General features: G+C 36.2%; 1 protein-coding gene across 1 annotated transcript; it reads left to right on the top strand.

Moving 5' to 3' along the window:
* The first annotated feature begins 6,458 nt into the window (after window positions 1-6,458).
* Window positions 6,459-15,222, top strand: LOC101889464 (cryptochrome-1). The gene is made up of 5 exons (XM_005178150.4): window positions 6,459-6,836; window positions 13,078-13,424; window positions 13,733-13,849; window positions 13,912-14,714; window positions 14,772-15,222. Exons 1-5 carry the CDS (start codon window positions 6,704-6,706, stop codon window positions 15,001-15,003), a joined length of 1,632 nt encoding a protein of 543 aa, XP_005178207.1. The 5' UTR covers window positions 6,459-6,703; the 3' UTR covers window positions 15,004-15,222.
* The last annotated feature ends 5,980 nt before the right edge of the window (window positions 15,223-21,202 follow it).

Raw genomic sequence — 21,202 nt, 5'->3', positions numbered from 1 at the left:
CACACACGCACAAGACTCTAAATCAATTCTCTTGAAATCCTGTTGATGAAGACGCTGTGTTGAGACATCATTTAAATGGAAATATTTTGCACGTGATTTCAAATTGTAGTTCCCCTCCCCAACATGTACTCCCTGACACCCTAACACTTCCACACACAAACTATGATTGCACTTAAACACTTCACTTGTATTAGTAGTGCGAGCGACGTGTGTGTGTGTGTGTGAGTTCGTCTATATGTTATTGACATTGTTAAGGTTTCTTTTACTTCCCGTTGCTGGCTGAAGAGTTCTTTGCTTTTCGAGGAGCTTTGGATTGGCACGTCAATTGGCGTCATAACTACAACAACTGTAACAAGAACAACAAAATTCAGTTTCTTGAATCTTTCTGAACTATTGGTGTTGGAGTTGTTGTTGCTGCTGCTGCTGTCGTTATCGTTTGCCGTCATATCACATTTAACGTCAGCCGTAACAAGAATTTTGTCAAAGAATTTCAATTTGAAGATGATTGAGTAAAATCGGAGGGTGGGGTGGGGCGTTAGCGGGAGAGACAAATGGCAAAGATTTGAAAAAGTTATAAAATCGCAATTGACTTGTACGACATCCTGTTACCGCTCCATATTATTGATATACTTGGATGATTCGTGTGTGTGTGTGTGTTGGGTGAGGGTGTGCATGTATGCGTAGTTGGGATAAGTTTTCAGTTAAATTGCTTATCCTTGTGTAAATGGCAGGGAAATTGAAAAGGAGTCTTAGTGCGAATGAGATGTGATTTCTTTTCATTTAGTTCCTGGGTTAAGGTTACGTGGAAAAGGTAATAAAGAGAACTACTAGGGTTTCTTGTCGCCCGTGTTAAGTAACATCATAAAGGGAATCCTGGTATTATATGGTCATTGAAATAAATATCGGGAAGACTTAGACAGCTGGTAAGCAAACGAAGTGTGTGAGGTCTACAATATAACACGTAAAAAAGGGTTAAGTTCGACTGGGCTGTAATGGGGAGGTCTAGGTTATAACACGCAAAATGTCAGTAAGGAATAAGTGAAAGCCGAACAAATTACTGAATACTTCAAAATCTTAGAATAACAAGATTCACAGTTGCCATAAAAAGAACTGCTCTATATCCCTTCAGGTAAATTAAGAAAAACAAGTTAAAAAGCAGTAAGTTCGGCCGGGCCGTACTTTGAATATCCTCCATCATTTGGAACAAATTTGAAAATTTTCAAAAAATAAAATCCGTTAAAAATTCTGTTAAAATTATAAAAATACCGAATATAGTCATATATTGGGGTCTATACGACGTGAGCTTACATATTCAAATTCGAAACATGAAATAAACGGTGAATAATGTAGGTAAAATCATCAAAATTCCGTACATAGGAAGGTACCGTTATAGCGGAGCTATACGAAGACCTGGACCTGCAATCACAATTTTCTGTCACAGGCTGTAGCATCCATTGCGAACTTCAAATACGACATCTCAAACAATTTCGGTGAGTATTGTACCTAAAATCGTCAAAATATCCAATATATCGAATATATACTGATATATGGGGCGTATACGAAGACCTGCACCTGCATAGACAATTTTCTGTCACAGACTGTAGTTTCATTACGAACTTCAAATACGTAATTTGAAACATTTCCGGTGAATAATATCGCTAAAATCATCCAAATACCGAATATCGGTAGGTACCGGTATATAGGGGCTATACGAAGACAGACTTGCACAGACAATTTTCTGTCATAGGCTGTAGTATCCATTACGAAATTCAAATACTAAATTTGAAACATTTAAGTCACCAAAATACTGATAAAAGGGAGATACCATTAAATGGGGGCTTTACCAAAACGTTGACCTACATGACCCATTACCCAATGCCAAAAGTCCTGCAAACATAATTCACATTTGAGTACAATTTTATCAACCTACTTCATTTCGTTCGGAAGCTAGAGTGATTTCCACAGACGGACAGACATCGCTAAATCGACATAGAATAATATGCTGATCAAACTTAATATACCCTACATACTATGGTGGAGGGTATACAATTATTTAAATAGCGGCCTCGGCTGGCCATGCAGTATCCTAGAAAGCAAATATGGCCAATACATCCTCTTTTATTTTTGTGAACAAAAATTTGTTCAGCATGGCCTGGTAACGTAACGGCCACTACTTCCTCCTTTGTCGAAGAAAAACTGCCCACTTATGCCTCTGTAACAAAATCGGCGTCAAACAGTGACTCGTTTCGGGTAAATTGGCTTTCCAATATATGTCCTATATGCAACAATTTTACATACGTAGCAATACGCTTCCTCCAAAATCCGTACGCAATTTTCACACCCAGCCATGTGGCTAGAGGGGGTGTAGATCATTTGATACGGCCAAACGAAATAACGGTTTTGGAGCCTAGGTCTCTTTGAACCAACTTTATTTCAGGACATTTTGAGTCGACACTTTGAGCGAAGTCCGTCCGTTCCGTCTGTTTGACTGTCTGGCTGGGGCGCACGATAACTGCCGAAGGGAGTATTCGAATTAGTCCAATCTTGGTACATTGTAATATTATTGTCATACTTAGATCGAGTTCGGATATGGGCAATATTAATCTACTACTTCTGGTACCTCCCCCACGAAATTTTCAAAAAAAATATTTTACTGCAGAGAAAGAGGAAGGATAATCCGACTTATTTTTATTAACCTAAGGTCTGGTGTGAAGATAGGATGTATAGGTCCACTCCTTCTGGTACCTCCACAAAGGGTCACCATTTTAAATTCATAAAACACGAAATTAACATCCGATTCCATTCAGACTTGGCACATCTCAATATTTCCACAAAACACAATATCTGTTATAGAGATGGTCGAAATTTTGAATAACCTGAACGATCATAAAATCCAAAAAAAGCATATGGTTCTCTTCAAATTATTTTAATTTTCAAAAATCTTTAATTTTGAAGTTGACCGAGGATATTAGTAAAACCATTACAAAATGGATCCACATATAACTGTCTGTCCAAAACTATTTCAATGTCTCCATATTCAAACCCGAGAAACCAACAGTGATCTTAATAGCAATTTAGTAACATTTAGTCTGCATATCCATTTCTACCCAATTTTGTACCACTTGACACTTTTTGTACTATTTTACAACACATATCCAACCCCAATCTATATTTTAACCCCACATACCGACAGATCCCTTCACCAACACCAAATGTAGTAATTTTCGAACTATTATTTTACACATTTTCAAAACAATCTCCATATCTCAACCTAAGATACCAATAGTAATGTTAATATCAAATTTCAGGATTTCTGCTCATCCGTTGCCAAATATAGTACCATTTAGTACAACTATAGTACATGTTTCCAAAACTACCTTCATATCTCAACACCAGATACCAAGAAAGATACCTTAATATGAAGTTTCGGAATTCCATCTCTATAGATTCACTCAATACCAAATATAGTACAATTCAGTACACATTTTCAAAACTATTTCCATATCTCGAAAGTTAAACAATTTTTAATGGCCTCCACCATAGTATGGAGGGTATATTAAGTTTGTCATTCCGTTTGTAACACCTCAAAATATATATTTTAGACCCCACAATGATATATATATTCTTGATCAGCATAAAATTCTATGTCTAATGATTTATCAATATCCGTCCGTCTATTCGTCTGTCCGTGTGTGAAAACCACTCTAGCTTCCGAACGAATTGAAGTAGAATGATAAAATTGTACTCAAATGTGTATTATGTCTGCAGGACTTTTGGTATTGAAAATGGGTGATGTAGGTCCACGTTTCGGTATAGCCGCCATATAATGGTACCTCCCTTTTTTCGGTATTTTGATGATTTTAGCGACAATATTCATCGGAATTGTTTCAAATTTGCTATTTGAAGTTCGAAATGGATGCTACAGCCTATGACAGAAAATTGTCCGTGCAGGTCCACGCCTTCGTATAGACCCCATATAACGGTACCTCACCATATTCGGTATTTTGATGATTTTAGCGACATTATACACCGGAATTATTTCACGTTTTATAACACCCATAGTACCTCCCTATATTCGGTATTTTAGCTACATTATAAACATATTTTTTTTCAAGTTTCGCATTTAAAAATTGTAATAGCTTATGACAAAAGTTGCCTATGTCCACGTCGTCGTGTAGACCCTAATATACGGCTACATTCGGTATTTTTAAAATTTGAACAGAATTTTAAGGGATTTTATTTTTTTGAAAATTGCCAAATTCGTTCCAGATGGTGGAGGACATTCAAAGTTCGGCCCGGCCGGTTTTCGGTTCGGTTTTTTATTTGTCACTTCTTTGTTGTCCCAAAGATTCGAACCCGCTACCATAAATTTTGTTGTTGGGCGTGCTACCCTGTGCGCCCCTACTCTCTATTTAGTGTGCTCACACTAAGCCATTCTTTTTTAACTTACTGGAAATGCAGAGAATACCCTCTGTTGTCATTACTAGTAATGCAGAATGCTACAAATGTGCTTACCAATTTTTGACGGGCCTATTGTAGTCATAAGAATCATAGTCTAAAGAGTCTCCAGCACCTCTCGACCTTTATAGTCTCTTTAAATTTTAAAATTAGTTAAGATTTGTTCGAATTGGTCACCTTTGGCACAAATTATGGCCTTCAAATGGCAAATAAAACCGTCACACGCTTCTCAAATGTTGCTCGCAGTATTTTGGCCCATTCCCGTCGAATGTTTTCTCATCGGAGAAAACCAAATTCGGCAGTTCACCACTTTCGGCCAAGCGAAGCAACTCTTTAGCTCTTTTGAGTCTATTTTCTTTCCGTTGCAGTGTAAGTTCTTGCACTTCTTGGAATTTCAATGGCTTTACCCCGAGCTCATTTTTCAATATTTGCCGAATGGAATATTGCGATATGTTCAGCTCACGAGGCATTTTTCGGCCACTACGAGGAGGGTTTCGATCAAGTCGCTTCTTTACTTTTCGAACCATTTCTGCTGATGTTGCTGTTTCTTCTGTCTTCCGTCTACTTCCTTGACGTCGGGCTACGCATTCAGTATATCGGTAACGAGCGATGATACGAGAGCTGGAGTGCTCTAACGATAGGCACTTGTGGTTTTCCAGCCAAATATAAAGAAATCACACATGATCACGCTTGAATTCCATCACAAATAACTTTTTTTCTGAAAATTCTCACCAAAATCCTTTTGTACGCTTGTAGACAATATAATGAGCAGTCTCTGGAGTAATTTTAACAGCTGTCGGACGAGTAGCTTAGAAATTATAGCAGTCTGATGTTAGTTGCAGTTTTTGCATTTCACCTTGTATATTCCGTCTTCACACCAGATGTGGTGTTGCTTGAAATGTTGAGATGTGCGAAGTTTAAAGGCAATCGGACTCTTACTTGACATTTTTTTATAGTTATAATTATTCAAAAAATTTTAACCCTTATTGAATATTGGAATTTGAAAAGTTTGCACAAAATCGAATGATCCTTTCCATTTTTATGAGGTAAATTATTATTTATTTATTTATTTTTTTTTTTTTGAAAATATTTATCTTTTGTGGGGGAGGTACCAAAAGTAGTGGGCCAATATTGCCCGTCTCGGAACTCGATTTAAGTGTGATAATAATATTTCGAAGGTTTACCTGATGAGTATGATTTATTGCCTCAAAAATCCCACTATGGCGACCGTGTGACCTCAAGTCAGACATACATTACCCTACTGTATACATCTCATAGCCTATAGGTCGTTATAATTTTTTAACGCCTGCAATACGAATTTTCAATTCCAAACTGAGTTTTTCACCACTTTGAGGTTAAGTTTGTTGTACAGTGTAATTATATCCTTTTCACTAACAGACAGTAAGGGATATTTCAAATATTTTAAAGTAAGAGCCTCAAACTATCCCCCGTAGTGATTTTTCTAAATAATTCCGAACATGCGTCAAAAATCTATCAAACATATCAATCAAATGCCGGTGTCAGAAACAAACATTTCAATATTCCCACATGCACACATGTTTATTTAAATATATTAAAACAAATTGTTACAATATTCCAAACCTACAGAAATTCCAATCAAAAAATCTCTGAAACAGACACCGCACAACAGAAACCCTAACCGACGTCTCACAACAAGTGGTAAATGAAACAATAGAAAACTATCCACTGACAGTTCGATACAATAGCAAACTATGCGAAACAAGCTTTGTTCAACCCTTCAGGGGAGGAGGCCACACGCTTGGGTAGGAAGTCAAGGGGTTGTCTGCCTACACACACAATGCATTTTTGCAAACTAGGAAACCCCTCTCCCCTTTAAACACCCTCAGCTAGCTATACGTGTAACTCCAACAACAACTGCAAATAGTTATGACATTGTTGTTGTTGGTGTAGTTTAGTTGAGAACAAAACAGAAGCAAAGCATTAAATAGTTTACCCAAACGTTTCCAGTCGAACTGAGAGTGCATTTGCCAAGCGTCAGTTATCGCGGCCAGTCGGACAACGGCAAATCGTCTCAAGTTCTAGTCGACAAGTGGAAGAGAAAAAAATAGTTCTTACTTTTATTTTCTCCAACTATTCGCAAGTGGCAAAGCAAACAAAATACCTATCAACAAACAGCAAAGAAGGCAAAACAATTAAAAACATTAAACTTAATTAGAATTTTTAATTGTTTTTTATTGATTGGTTGATCTACTGGAACACGGGCATGTCTGTGAATATCCATTGGTTCCGCCATGGCCTGCGTTTGCACGATAATCCCGCTTTGCTAGAAGCTATATCGGATAAAAACAGAGGCATTAAACTGTTGCCGGTCTTCATATTTGATGGCGAAAGTGCGGGTAGGTGTTAAACGATGTGTGTGAGTGTGTGAGAGAGAGCATTTGACAAGTTGTGAGTGTGAACAGTGTTGTCAATATACGTAAGTGATTTTTAAGCGCCATATAAATACGGTAAATAGAAAAATTGTCACTTAAACAGCTGAATGAAATATAAATAAGCAAAAAAATCAGCTCAGATCGACGGGGTAGAACTTTTGATATTCTCCACTGTAAATAGGCTTCTAGGCTTAACTCTAGTTTAGTAAAAGCTCTCGGATTTTTTTATTGTTACTAGATGTAGGTATTTGTATCCTAATTCCGAGAGAGTATTTTTTTTTCTTGGAGAACGGACCCGGATATTTGACCCAAAAGTTCGGGTCCAAGACCCGGGTTAGACCAACTATACCGATATGGCATATCGGTGTAGGTATCATTTAAAAGCTACCTATCAAACAAGTGGTCACTTGATGGGGTTATATGAAACAATTCCGGAGTTATATCAAAATTATTGATTTTTTGGACCCGGATTTTTTAAAAAATCTCTCAAAAGTCGAAAAAGGTCCAATATTTGGAGTACACAAAATTTATGCCAAATGATTGCTGACACCTTAAACATTCCAAAATGCTAAATATTTGTTATTATCTTTCTTGAGATCCAGAGATTTGGGTCTTTGTTCCCGAACGAGCCGAGGCTAGATATTTTCTCCTTTGGGTATGTCCAAAGTTTTTCTAAATTTGATAAATGAACATAAATTTTGTGGACTACCAATATGGTGCGTTTTTGAACTTTTGGGATTTTTTTTAAAAAAATCGATAATTTCGTTACATCTCCGGAACAGTTTTAAATAATCCAATCATGTATTTGAAGATCTTAATGGGTAATACAAACTATGACAAAAAATTGCGAATAATGATCCACGTCTTCGTGTAGCCCCCATAAAACGATGCCTCGACATTCGGTGTTTTGATGAGTTCAGATACATTATAAACCGAAATTGTTTCAAATTTCGTATTGAAAGATCTTAATGGGTACTACAACCTATGACAATGAAGTAAAAAAGTTGTAAGTTCGGCCGGACCGAACTTTGAATGCCCTCCACCATTTGGAACGACTTTGACAATTCTCAAAAACAATAAAATCCATTAAAAATTCTGTTAAAATCTTAAAAATACCGAATGTAGCCGTTATATTAGGGTCTACACGACGTCGTGGACCTGCATAGGCAACTTTTGTCATAAGGCATTACAATATTCAACAAAATTGGTAATAATGTAGATAAAATGATCAAAATACCGAATATCGGGAGGTACCGTTTTACCGTTATATATTTTCTGTCTTATATATTATATATTTTCTGTCTTAGGCTGTAGTATCCATTGCGAACTTCATATACCAAACTTGAAACAATTCCGGTGAATAATGTCGCTGAAATCATCAAAATACCGATTATCGGGAGGTACCGTTATATAAGGGACTATACGAAGACGTGGACCTGCACAGAGAATTTTCTGGCTTAGGCTGTAGTATCCATTACGAACATCAAATACCAAATTTGAAAGAATTCCGGTGAATAATATCGCTAAAATCATCAAAATACCGAATATCGGGAGGTACCGTTATATGGGGGATATACGAAGACGTGGACCTGCACAGAGAATTTTCTGTCATAGACTGTAGTATTCATTACGAACTTCAAATACTAAATTTGAAACAATTCTGGTGAATAGTGTCGCTAAAATCATCAAAATACCGAATATCGGGAGGTACCGTTATATGGAGGCTATACGAAGACGTGGACCTTTACAGAAAATGTTCTGCTCAGGCTATAGTCCCATAGTATATAGCCCATTTTCAATGCCAAAAGTCCTGCAGACATAACACACATTTGAATAAAATTTTATCAATCTACTTTCATTCGTTCGGAAGCTAGTGAAATTTCCAAAGACGGACAGAGGGAGGGATATCGCTAAATCGACATAGAATTTTATGCTGATCAAGAATACATATACTTTGCGGCGTCTAAAATGTATATTTCGATGTGTTACAAACGGATTAAAACTTAATATACCCTCCATCCTATGGTGGAGGGTATAAAAACTGTCACTAAATTGGCGGAAAGGAATCTAAGCAAGTAAAAATCTAATTACGACGGGGTCGAATTTTTGGTAATCTCCACAATTAGGGAAAGATATGCATTTTGTTGAGACTAGGTATTCGAACTTATATATTGTTTCTGAGGAAGAAAGAACTAGGCATTTAAAATTCAGGAAATATATGTCCAAAATATCCATTATTGCAAAAAAGTCTCATTCACCAAATTTTTATACCCTACACCTCATAATGGTCAGGGTATTATATCTTTGTGCATTTGTTTGTAACATGGAGAAGGAGGCAAGATAGACCCATACTTACTTTTGAGGATCTTCATATAATCACTTTTTGAGTCGATTTATGCATGTCAGTCAGTCCGTCCGTCGGTCCATGTATTTTTGTGAACAAAATACAGGTCGCGTTTATAATCCGATTGAGATGAAATTTTCCAAACAATATTTGTTTGGCCCTATTGAAATTGGTGAGGATCGGCTGAAATTTAGACATAGTTCCCACATATATCTTCAACCGATTGTGGGGTTATTGTGCACCAAATGTCAAATATCAGTCCAAGTGACCTGAATTTTGATACATCCGACAGAATTCAGTCTAGAAGCAAGTACATAAAATTAGGTGAACTTCGATTCAGATGTAGCTTTAGCTCCCATATCTATGTTTCATCCGATTTGGTATTTAAGTCCCTCACATTCGTAATATATACTCCACGAAAATGATGTTTGGTATCAGATATCAGATAAAGCCCAGAAATACTTCTGCCAAATTGTATTAAGATCGGTTCAAACATATGCATATGTTCAACCGATTTTGGATTAATTGTGCACCAAATAATCAATATCAGTCCGAATAACCTGAATTTTGGCTCATCCGATCGAATTCAAGTACATAAAATTTGGTGAAAATCGGTTCAGATGTAGCTTTAGCTCCCACCTATATGTTTCATCCGATTTGGTCTTTAAGTCCCTCACATTCGTAATATGCAGTCGACAAAAATGATATTTGGCAGCAGAAACCTTAGCGAGCTCGGAAATACCTTTGAGAATTTTATCGAAATCGGTTAAGATCTGGATATAGCTCCCGATTTAAGGTTGATTGTGCAAATAATGTCTAACATCAGTCCAAATGGAATTAATTTCGGGACTTACTTTTCCATTCCGATATATATTTTTAATATAATACTTTTCGAAGTGATATCATGCACTCTATATATATTTGGTATAAAAAAATCACTGCAAAAACAAACATTTGCTGTGAAAAAGATTTGCTAATAGAACTTGAGTCGAACTTGGAGGGTCTCTGGTGTATAATTCGCATTTGCTTAATCGCAATAAGTTCGAAAAAAAATACTACCTTCCAGAGAACGGCCCTTGTAAGCCATCATTCACACCAAATATTCCTGATGAGCAGCTTAACCAACGGCGAAACGCGTAGCGTAATGGTAAATGTGTGATAGTGTCTATCTTGCTTTCCTTTTCACGGCAAATTTCAGATCATTAAGCTCGCCTCGAAAGAGAAATAAACACATAAAAAATGTTTACGTCAAGTTTCATATCATATCTAATTCTTTGAAAAATACTAATTTTCAACCAAATCGTTGAAAATATGGTCAAGACCGTCGCAATAGCTAATATCAGGGAATATAGCGTAGATTGCCAAAAGTTGTCAAAAATTTAATGAGATATATGGCTAAAATGTAAAAAATATTTGAATTCCGAGTTATCCTTACTGGTGGCTATTCCAAAAAGTAGACCATTTTCTGTACCAATGATTCTGGATGTAATCAAAATAATTTCTAAATATTTATCTCAAACTATAGGAGTTCCTTTGCATGTAGTTAAATTTATATAAAGCTTTAACAACTTTGCCTAAGATCCCGAAACTTCTTTGTGGTTTCGATCTACTAACGAGTACTACGAAGTCCACTTAGAAATTTAGAAATTTATTAGAAAATTTGTGGAGAATTGATTTTAGGTACAATACCCACCGAAGTTGTTTGAGATGTGGTATTTGAAGTTCATAATAGATGCTACAGCCTGTGACAGAAAATTGTCTTACTGGTCCAGGTCTTCGCACAGCTCCAATTTAACGGCACCTCCTTATATACGATATTTTGATGATTTGAGCTACATTATTAACCGTTTATTTCAAGTTTCGAATTTGAATATGGTAATGGCTTATGACAAACAATGCCTATGTATGTCCACGTCGTATAGACCCCAATATAACGGCTATATTCGGTATTTATAAAATTTTAACAGAATTTTTTCAGGATTTTATTTCTTAAAAATTTCCAAATTCGTTGCAAATGGTGGAGGGTATTAAAAGTTCGGCCCGGCCGAACTTACTGCTTTTTGACTTGTTTTTTTTAAAACTATTGTACCTAGATAAATTATTTATTCTGAGATTTGTAATGAAATTTTGTGTAAAATATTTCTTCCTTTGACATCTTTTGCCTAGATCGAAATTTTATGTTACTTTCAGGCGTCAGTTCAAAGAAAAGTCCGAAGAAAAAATTATCAAAAAAATTAGGGAATATTTCCGAAGAAAAATTTATTTATTTATTTATTTATTTTTTTTTTTTTTGCAAAAATTTTTGATATGCTGTGGAAATAGAGATTTCTTTTCTTTGGTAACTTATAGTGTAATTTGATGAAGATTATTTTGTCTTTGACGTCATCCTTCGAAAATAATGTTTTGTTGGAGAGTTTTGCACGAACTCACGGAAAGTGTGGCTTTTACCCTAAAATGTACTTTTAATATGTATGAATTCCTGGCGTTTAGGTAAGGTTTAGACTTTTGACGTGTTCTAGGACCTATAATAGAATTTTACGACAAATACTTTTGAAGAATATTTCGAATGCTACGATTCCTTTAAAAATACGTTTTAACCAAATTAAAAAAGGCCCAAAAACACTAAATTGAAGGTTAAAGCTTTCAAACAAAATATTCCTCATATTTTTATTTGCTATATTGCAGGAGACACTTGTACGTAAGATGCGCAGATTCCGAGAAATCTTAATCTGAAAATTTCCAAAAGTGTGCCAGAGATAGGAACTTTGGGTTACTTTGCGATGTAAACTTTCAAAATGCCGATACACGTGTCTTCTTTTTTTTTTCTTGTTGCTTTACTTTCAGAATCTGCCGGATTTCCTCGTAATTATTGAACATTTTTAATTTTGTCACAAGGTGTAATTGTTGTAAATTCTGTCGTCAACTAGTTAGAGAAGGACACTCAAATATGAGGCGTCTTCTCTGAGACTTTTCGATAGATGAAAACATTTCGTAGAGGTTGGTGTGCCCACCCGGCAAAAAGTGAGATTTTCAAGCAAAATTCTCTACAAAAATCTAAAAATTTAAAATTTCGAAGGGTACATGACCCCTTTTTCGCCACCCACGTCTTTTATAATATCCAGAGAATCATAATTAGGAATTTGATACAACTGAGAATTGTTTTCTCTAATTCTCCATTTTTCTAATAATTCTCCATTTTGAATATTGTCATGGCATTTACACCAGAAAAATTGTCCAAAATTCAAGTTGTAGTTAACTGCCACATATGTACATGGCGAATTGTTTTTATACCCAGCGGTATTTAAATTTTGTCATTCCATTTGTAACGCCTCGAAATAAGAATTTTAAGCCCCCCAGAGCGTATTTTTGATCAGCATAAAATACTAAGTCGTTCGTCTGTGGAAATCACTCTAACTCATAAACGGAATCAAGTAGGTGAATAACATTTCACTCAAATGTGTCTTTGATCCGCGTTTTTTTGGCATAGCCCCCAACATAACTGTACCGCTAGATATAAGGTATTTTAGACACATTTTCAAACCGGATTTGCTGTAGATTGGTTTCTGCTCCCGGAAACAGTAGGAAAGAATTGAATATATCGGTCCAAGTTTAATTTAAAATTTCATGAATTTTTCCGAATTTTAGGTTTCTATTTTTTTTTTTTTTTTTGATACTTTCCTTTAGCTATCAAAAAACACCCTTTAAAAGTCATGATTTTTCCATAAGAACTTTTATGCCTCTTAGTTCCACACTGGAAATAACTATCATTGTTGCTTTTAATCTTGGGCGCCATTTACACCCAATAGCATTACATAAGTATTTCAAAGCGAGTGGTGTTAATTATTTTCCTCTCTTTTATAGGCACCAAATGTGTGGGCTACAATCGTTTCAAGTTTCTCTTGGACTCCCTCAAAGATCTCGATGATCAATTTCGTGCCATTAGCGGCGGCAATGGTGGCCGCCTCTATCTCTTTCAAGGAAATCCAGTGCAAATATTTCGTAGCCTGCATGAAAAATTCCGTGTTCACAAGCTGTGTTTTGAACAGGATTGTGAGCCCATTTGGAATGAGAGAGATAATTCAGTGAAGGCACTTTGTCACGACTTGGGTATAGAAGCCGTGGAGAAAATCTCGCATACGTTATGGGATCCACAGACGGTTATCGATACCAATGGTGGTATACCACCGTTGACATATCAAATGTTTTTGGTAAGTGTTGTGATTCGTGTAATGTTGATTACATCCGGTGAAATTGTAAATCAACTGATGCAGTAAATTAAAAACCGTTGGGCGCCATTTTAATTGCTTAAATTTTAAAACGTAGAAAATATTTTTACCGGCTTTAGTCATTGCCTTGCTTTTTCGAATAAGAACAAGGGGTATTCATTGTTCCACAAAAATCGAAAAATATTTTAAAAAAGTTCGAATAAAATACTAAAGATTCCATGACGAAAATCTGGTTCCGCAGACTTTTTCTGATGCATATGAAAAGCTTTTGAATTTCTTTCTCTGCACAGCACACTGTTCAGGTTATTGGTCTGCCACCCAGACCAGCAGATGATCCCGACTGGACAAATGTGGAATTCATACAAATCGAGGAGAATCTCATAAAGGAACTAAGAGGATTTCTCGAGGTAAGTAGGGCATAGAATAAAACCCATTTCAAATTGATTTCAAAATTACCCCCCCGACACAGTTTCCAACGCCGGAACAATTCAAAATTTTTCCCGAAAAACTCAGTTATTTGGCCAAAACCAAATGGATTGGTGGCGAGACCCAAGCCCTACTACACTTGCGCGAACGTCTCAATGTCGAAGAGAATGCATTTCGCTGTGGCCGCTATCTACCCAATCAAGCTAGTCCGAATATACTCGAATCTCCGAAATCGATGAGTGCCCATTTGCGTTTCGGATGCCTATCGGTCAGGAAATTCTATTGGGATGTCCATGATCTCTTTCGAACGGTACAACTGCAGGCGGAGGGGTTTGGAATGCAAATGTTTGGTGGGGCTCATATCACCGGACAACTTATATGGCGGGAGTATTTCTATACGATGTCGGTCAATAATCCCTACTATGATCGCATGGAGGGTAATGCCATCTGCCTAACCATTCCCTGGGCACCCACAAATATTGAGCAATTAAATCGTTGGACGGAGGGTCAGACGGGATTCCCGTTAATTGATGCTGCCATGCGTCAATTATTGGCCGAAGGTTGGCTACATCATACCCTGCGTAATACGGTGGCTACATTTTTGACACGCGGAGGTCTTTGGCAGAACTGGGAACATGGTTTGAGGTATTTCCTTAAACATCTCCTGGATGCCGATTGGTCGGTTTGTGCCGGAAATTGGATGTGGGTTAGTTCATCGGCATTTGAACGTCTATTGGATTCATCGTTGGTCACCTGTCCCGTGGCCCTGGCCAAACGCTTGGATCCTTTGGGCACCTACATCAAACAATATGTACCCGAATTGGCCAAGGTTCCGCAACTGTTTATGTGAGTAGAAAATTCATAAATTATTTTAAAAGAATTTAACATTATTCTCATTCCCAGCCATGAACCCTGGCGTATGCCCCTGGAGGAGCAAGAAAAAGCCGAATGCCTCATCGGTGTCCATTATCCCAGTCCCATGATTGATCTGACTTTGGCCACAGAACGTAACATGAAGGCTATGCGTGATCTACGTATGTCCCTGACCTCAGCCGGTGCCCCGGATAAAACTCCACCCCATTGCCGGCCATCGAATGAGGAAGAAGTCCGCCATTTCTTTTGGTTAGCTGATTAAAACTTAGCTGTTTGTAATTCTTGAGATTATCTGATTTATATAACGAATTTATCTCATGTAGATAAACTTTTTTTCGGGAATATCTGCACATTTACCTACATGTACCTACCTACCTACCTATCTACATAGTATAGACCTACATACATACATACAAAATGGAAATTGTTGTCGAAATACTTTTTTTGAGAAATAAAAACTTCTCGTAAATGTTGAGTGTGAGTGAGGGGTATTTTCTTTGGTGATATTAGGAGGAACGGATCTATAATATATTTGAAATAAATTTCTTCGGAGATATTCAATCTATAATGAAGATGTTAGAATTTGGGACCATGGAACGTATGAGTTATGTCACTCTTCATACGCCACCAATAATTACGGTGAAAATCCAGCAGATTATGAAAGTAAAGCTAAAAAAGAAGACATGTGTATCGGCGCTTCGAAAGTTTACATTGAAAGGTAAAAAAAATAGAGAGGTCCCCCACCCTTTCCCTCGCCCTTTTGGAAATTTTCGGATAAAGATTTCTCGAAATCCGTGCATTTAAGGTATATAGTGTCTTCAATATTACAAATAAAAATACGAGGATTATTTTGGCAGAAAATGTTAACCCTCAAGCGAGTCAACAAAGGAGTCTTCTGTGTCGTTTTTTTATACCCTCAGTCATATGGCTATAATGAAGCCGTCACACGCTGTCCGAATGTTGCTCTACGGTATTTTGGCCCATTCCCGGCGAAGTTCTTGCTTGAGGTGATCGAAACCTTGGTATTTTTAGTGCCAACTTTGCTTTGCAAATATTCCAGTCCAACTGATTGGTATCCGGAGATTTTGGTGACCACTATGCGCTGGAAATGAAGCGAGGAACCTCTTTTTGCAACCATTCTTGGGTGGCACGTGCTGAATGCGAGTCCTGTTGGAATGTCCAAGGTCTGCGGCCAAAATGTTTGAGTGCCCAAGGCTTTAATACACCCTCCAGAATATTTTCGCGTTATTATTCTGCATTTTTTCTGATGCCACGGTCGATTAATACGAGCGCCGAGCGACCATCGGCTGTGGGCTGCCGGCCCACATCATCATCATGGCCTGCGCTTGAGTTATGGTGGTCAACCGAAGGTGCACATTTCCAGCTGACCTCTTTGGCAAGTAAACACGATCACTTTGTTTGTTTACAAACTGCTGGACAACGAATGTTTTCTCATCGGAGAAATCCAAATTCGCCAGTTCACCACTTTCGGCCAAGCGAAGCAACTCTTTAGCTCTTTTGAGTGTATTTTCTTTCTTTTGCGGTGTAAGTTCTTGCACTTTTTGGAATTTCAATGGCTTTACCCCGAGCTCTTTTTTCAATATTTGCATTTTTTATCTCACCCTGTAAAAGAGTAAAGTAATTGAGTGACCGAAGCTAGAATCTTGAAATTTTTTTTGTAAGGGTCACTCTTGGTCCGAAGTGGTCAGATAAGACTGGTTTTTTGTAAATTCGGTACGAATAGTATAAAATGATAATAAATATGGCACCCATTATATTTGAGGAAGCAGTAGGGCTAAATCTCTTAAATTTGGAATGAGGGTCACTGATGGAGTGCATTATAGATGTAAAAAAGGGTTTTTGGAAATTCGCATCATTAGTGTACGAAAAGTACTAAAACTTAATACATTTGGTACGATTTTATATCATGTGGACGGTTAGAGTTAAAAATTTGAAATATGAAAAATTTGATTTGAGGTTAAGGAGTAGAGTCGATGTACGGAGATAGTTTTGAAAGTCTGTACTCTTGTATACGAAAAGTACTAAGCGATACTAAATTAAGTACAATTTGAATCTGTACTAACGAATTTAGCTGGAAAATTTAAATTAACGTTACTGGCTGATGGGTAAGATTGGGATATGGAGGTAGTTATGGAAATTTGTACATATGTGCACGAAAAGTGCTAAATGGTACTAAATTTGGTACAATTGCAATTTGGGTGAACCGGTAGCGTTGGAATCTGGAAATTTGGAAATAAGATTATTATTGCATAGTAGGACTAAGGAATGTAAGTAGTTTTGGAAATTCGTACTTATGTGTACTAAATGGTACTTAATATGGTAAAATTTACATATTCGGAAAACCAATAGAGTTGGTATCCGAAATTTGAAAATAAGGTTGCTATTCCTTTGAACGACTGAGGTATTTAGGTAGTTTTGGAAATTCATCCTATATGTACTAAATGGTACTGAATTTGGTGCAATTTAAATGTTGGGTGATCCGGTAAAGTTCGAATCCTGAAATCTGAAAATAAGATTTTTATTGGACTGAATGATGTAGAAGTTATGAAAACTTGTAGTTAACTGTACTAAATGGAAATTCCAACTTTAAGGTTACGTAAAGTTCAAAAATAGTACTTAACTTCTAAAATGCTATCATTTGGTATTATGTGAAGGGATAGAGATAAAATGAGGTTTAGGAGGTGTATACTAAGTGTGCGAACTGTACTCAATTGTCCTACATTTGGAATAGTTTGGTTTAGGGTGAACGGATAAAGGTGATATTTTGAAATTTTGTATTCGGTTCCCTGTTGGTGGTAGGTGTGTGTGATAAAGAAATAGTTTTGGATATGTGTACTGCGAGTGCACAAAAGGTACTAAATAGTACTAAATTTGTTACAATTTGCTATTGGATAATACTTATAGTGCATGAAATCTGACATTTGGTATAAGGGTCGCTGTTTATATGTAACCTGGACGTTGAAGATGGTTTCGGAAATGTAAACAATAATTGTACATAAAGTTCTGAATGGTGCTATATTTGGTATTAGGTGAAGGGATAGAGCTGGAATCTTCAAATTTGATATTGAGGTCTCTGTTGGTATCTGGGATTGGATTGGAAATCTATAGTATAATTGTACGAAAAGTACTAAATATGGCCTTAGTTGAAGGGTAGAGATAAAATTCTGAAATTTGATTTTTAGATAACTGTTGGTATCTGAGGTTGAAATTTGGAGGTGGATTCAAAAATGTGTCCCATAGTTGTTCGAAAAGTACTTAAGTATTTAACTAAATTTAGAGTAATAGATATAAAATTCTGAAATTTGATATAGATGTCAATGTTGGTGTCTGTGGTTAAGATATGGAGGTGGTTTTGGGAATGTCTACTATAATTGTTCGAAAAGTACTTAGTAGTACTAAATTGATTTTGAAGGGACAGAGCTAGTATCTGAAGTTGAAATTAGGAAGTGCGTACTATACTTGTTCGAATAGTACTAAAGGTTACTAGATTTGGTATTGCATGAAGGGATAGACCTAGAATCCTCAAATTTGATGCTGAGGTCTCGGTTGGCATCTGTATTTGAGATTTGGAGGTGATTTTGGAAATGTGTACTATAACAGTACGCAAAGTACTAAATGGTACTTAATGCTTACTGTTCGAAAAGTACTAAATTGAACTAAATTTGGTATTGCTTCGCCCAATACCGTGGAGTTTTGTATTGCGATAAGTGTTGGTGCCTAGGATTGAGGTATGGAACGGTTTTGCAAATGTGTACTAGAATTATACGAAAAGTACTAAATGTTACTAAATGTAGTACTGAGTAAATGTACAGAGCTGTAATCCCGAAATTTGATATTGAGCTCTCTTTTAATGTCTAGTGTTTTCGGTTAGTATTTTCAGAAATGTGGACATTCCAACCACGGTAAAAATAATACAAACTAGTTTGTCAAATTTCAAATTGTCAAATTTCTATGTCAAATAATGTGGGCTGTATCGTTATTCCAATAGACATACAGATGGGCATCACAAAGTCAATGTAGAATACTTTGTTGATCAAAATTGTCAGGCATTAAAACGGGATGATATATATTTCCATGGAGGCGGGTATAAAAATCAACAAACATATTCGAATAATTATTCAGATATGAACAATGAAATGGGAATAACCATCTTACAATCAAGTTCACACACTTTGGCCCAAGTTCGAAAAGCTACAGGGTCAGATTGAATGTCGAGACTTGTATTTAATTAGAACATTTGGGCGCCATGGGATTATCAACGTAGCTCTGAAGCAAATATAAGCATGGGTTTGATTTTACCTACTTCTAAGATGTATATAAACTGATTTTGAATCCAACCTGCAATATGGCACTATATTATACTAGCTTTACAATTTTGTACTTAAAAATTGTGATCGTTCACGAAAATCAAATAAAACTTACAGGCGAAATAAGGAAAGCACTCTCACATATAGCGTTCTCTTTTACTCTAATCCACAGAAAATCCTGATATAACCCAATATAGGGAAAATCAGAAAATTTTCAATATCAGCCTAACATCATTTTTATACCCTACAACAGTATGTGTTGGGGGTATTATAAGTTTGATTGGGCCAGAATTTATGTAACACCTCGAAATATTGGTTTCCCATATAGGAAAGTATATATGGATCTTCCTAGCTCGCCGAGCTGAGTCGATCTAGCTATGTCCGCCCGTCCGTCTGTCCATGTTAATTTGTAATCACGCTACAGGTCGCAATTATGGCCCGATCCTAACGAAATTTTGCACGAAGGTGGGGTTAGGGTCAGAATAGAAGCCTATTTCTTTTGGAGATGATCGCCAAATGTTTAGGTGTTGAAATGGACCAAATACTGAAAAAATGTTGGATTTTGCAGTAGCTATACAGGTTGCAATTATAGACCAATCGACGCGGAATTTCGCATGTAGCTAGAGTTTAGGACGGGGAAGAAGCCTACCAATTTGGGTGGTCATCGGATAATATTTAGCGGGTAAAATAGACCATATATTTTGTGTTGAAAAAATTCAAAATTTTTCATTAAACCGCGAATATTTTAAATCCCGGCGAAATCACAAAGCCATGACAAGGTTACTTCTGATCTTTACATTGGTGTTAATATCCAACAAATCGGATATATAGCAAAATATGTGCGATATATATGTCTTTTAAAGGAGATATGCTTGAAAGATCTCTTATATGTCGAGAACGGCTTAACTGATTTCGACAGTTCTCATTAATTCAGAATGGCCTCTTGGCAGGAAAGAAAAAACGTCTAAAAAATCGCATAAAAATATCTCTCTAAAGATGAAAATATTGATTTTGTAACTTTTTCTCATATTTTTTTCAATTTTGTCATATTTTTGGCATATTTTCATTTTTAATTAAACATTTGGTAATATTTCTACAGCTAACAAAACTAAGTAGTTAGGATATCATATACAGATCGCATTTATGGCCCGATCCTTACGAAATTTTGCATGGGGATAAGATGAGGGTCAGAATAGAAGCCTAGAAGGGGTTGAAATGGACCAAAAACTGCAAAATTGTCAGCAGGTCGTAATTATCGCCCGGTACTCACGCACATTTGAATGGGGGTTACCGGACATTGCAAAAGCCAAGCAGTTTTGGATGGCCATCCAAAAATATTCAATGTGTGAAGGAGTTTGCCAACTTTTGTTGACAAAATACGAAAATGTCCATTCCAGTGACTTTTTGGAGAATTCACAAATACAGGAAAGACGCACTTCTGACTATTTCATTAACGCCGATTTCGTTGAAGAATATAGTCAAATGTCTGTATCTCATATAGATGCGTTTCAGTCTAAAACCAATAATAAATGTTAATCTTTTGCCACTTCTGGGAGATTATAGGTCTTTGGGAAATATTGGTTCCAGATCTATGAAGACCATTTCAGTGCAACATCTACCAATAAATTGGAAATGAGCAAATTAGTTTAAGTTGCTATTATTCGAAAATTAGAGAACGAAACCTGATGGTTTTATTTTATTATTTGTCAGAATATCTTGTGGAATTCTTTCGAGTATCTCGCCTATATAAACTGTATCGTTTATTATAGTGTTGTAGGGTATTCAACGGACGGCCCCGCTCGACTGTAGCCTTTGCTTACTTGTTTTTTAAGACAATTTTTTATTCTGAATCCAAAAATTCTTTAAAAACTTATGACCCATCCAAAAAATTGCCAAAATAAAACAAAATTCCGCAAAAAAGATTTATAATAGATTTTTGTTAATTTTATTTATCTATAGTTCTCAATTAATTTAAATAAATTTTGGTTTCCATTTTTTGTTGTTGGTTTTAATTTTTCTTTTTTTTTGTTTTGTTAATTAAAATGACAATCAATACGTAATTTAATTATGTGGTTTTTCCTTTTTTTATATATGGATGTTGTTCGGTTGTTTTTAATAAATATTTGTTTTTTT

Source organism: Musca domestica, unplaced genomic scaffold, assembly GCF_030504385.1.
Source record: "Musca domestica strain aabys unplaced genomic scaffold, Musca_domestica.polishedcontigs.V.1.1 39, whole genome shotgun sequence".
In the NCBI taxonomy this organism is placed as follows: Eukaryota; Metazoa; Arthropoda; class Insecta; order Diptera; family Muscidae; genus Musca; species Musca domestica.
The sequence above is the reverse complement of the archived record's forward strand: the minus strand, read 5'-3'. Positions and strand labels throughout refer to the sequence as shown.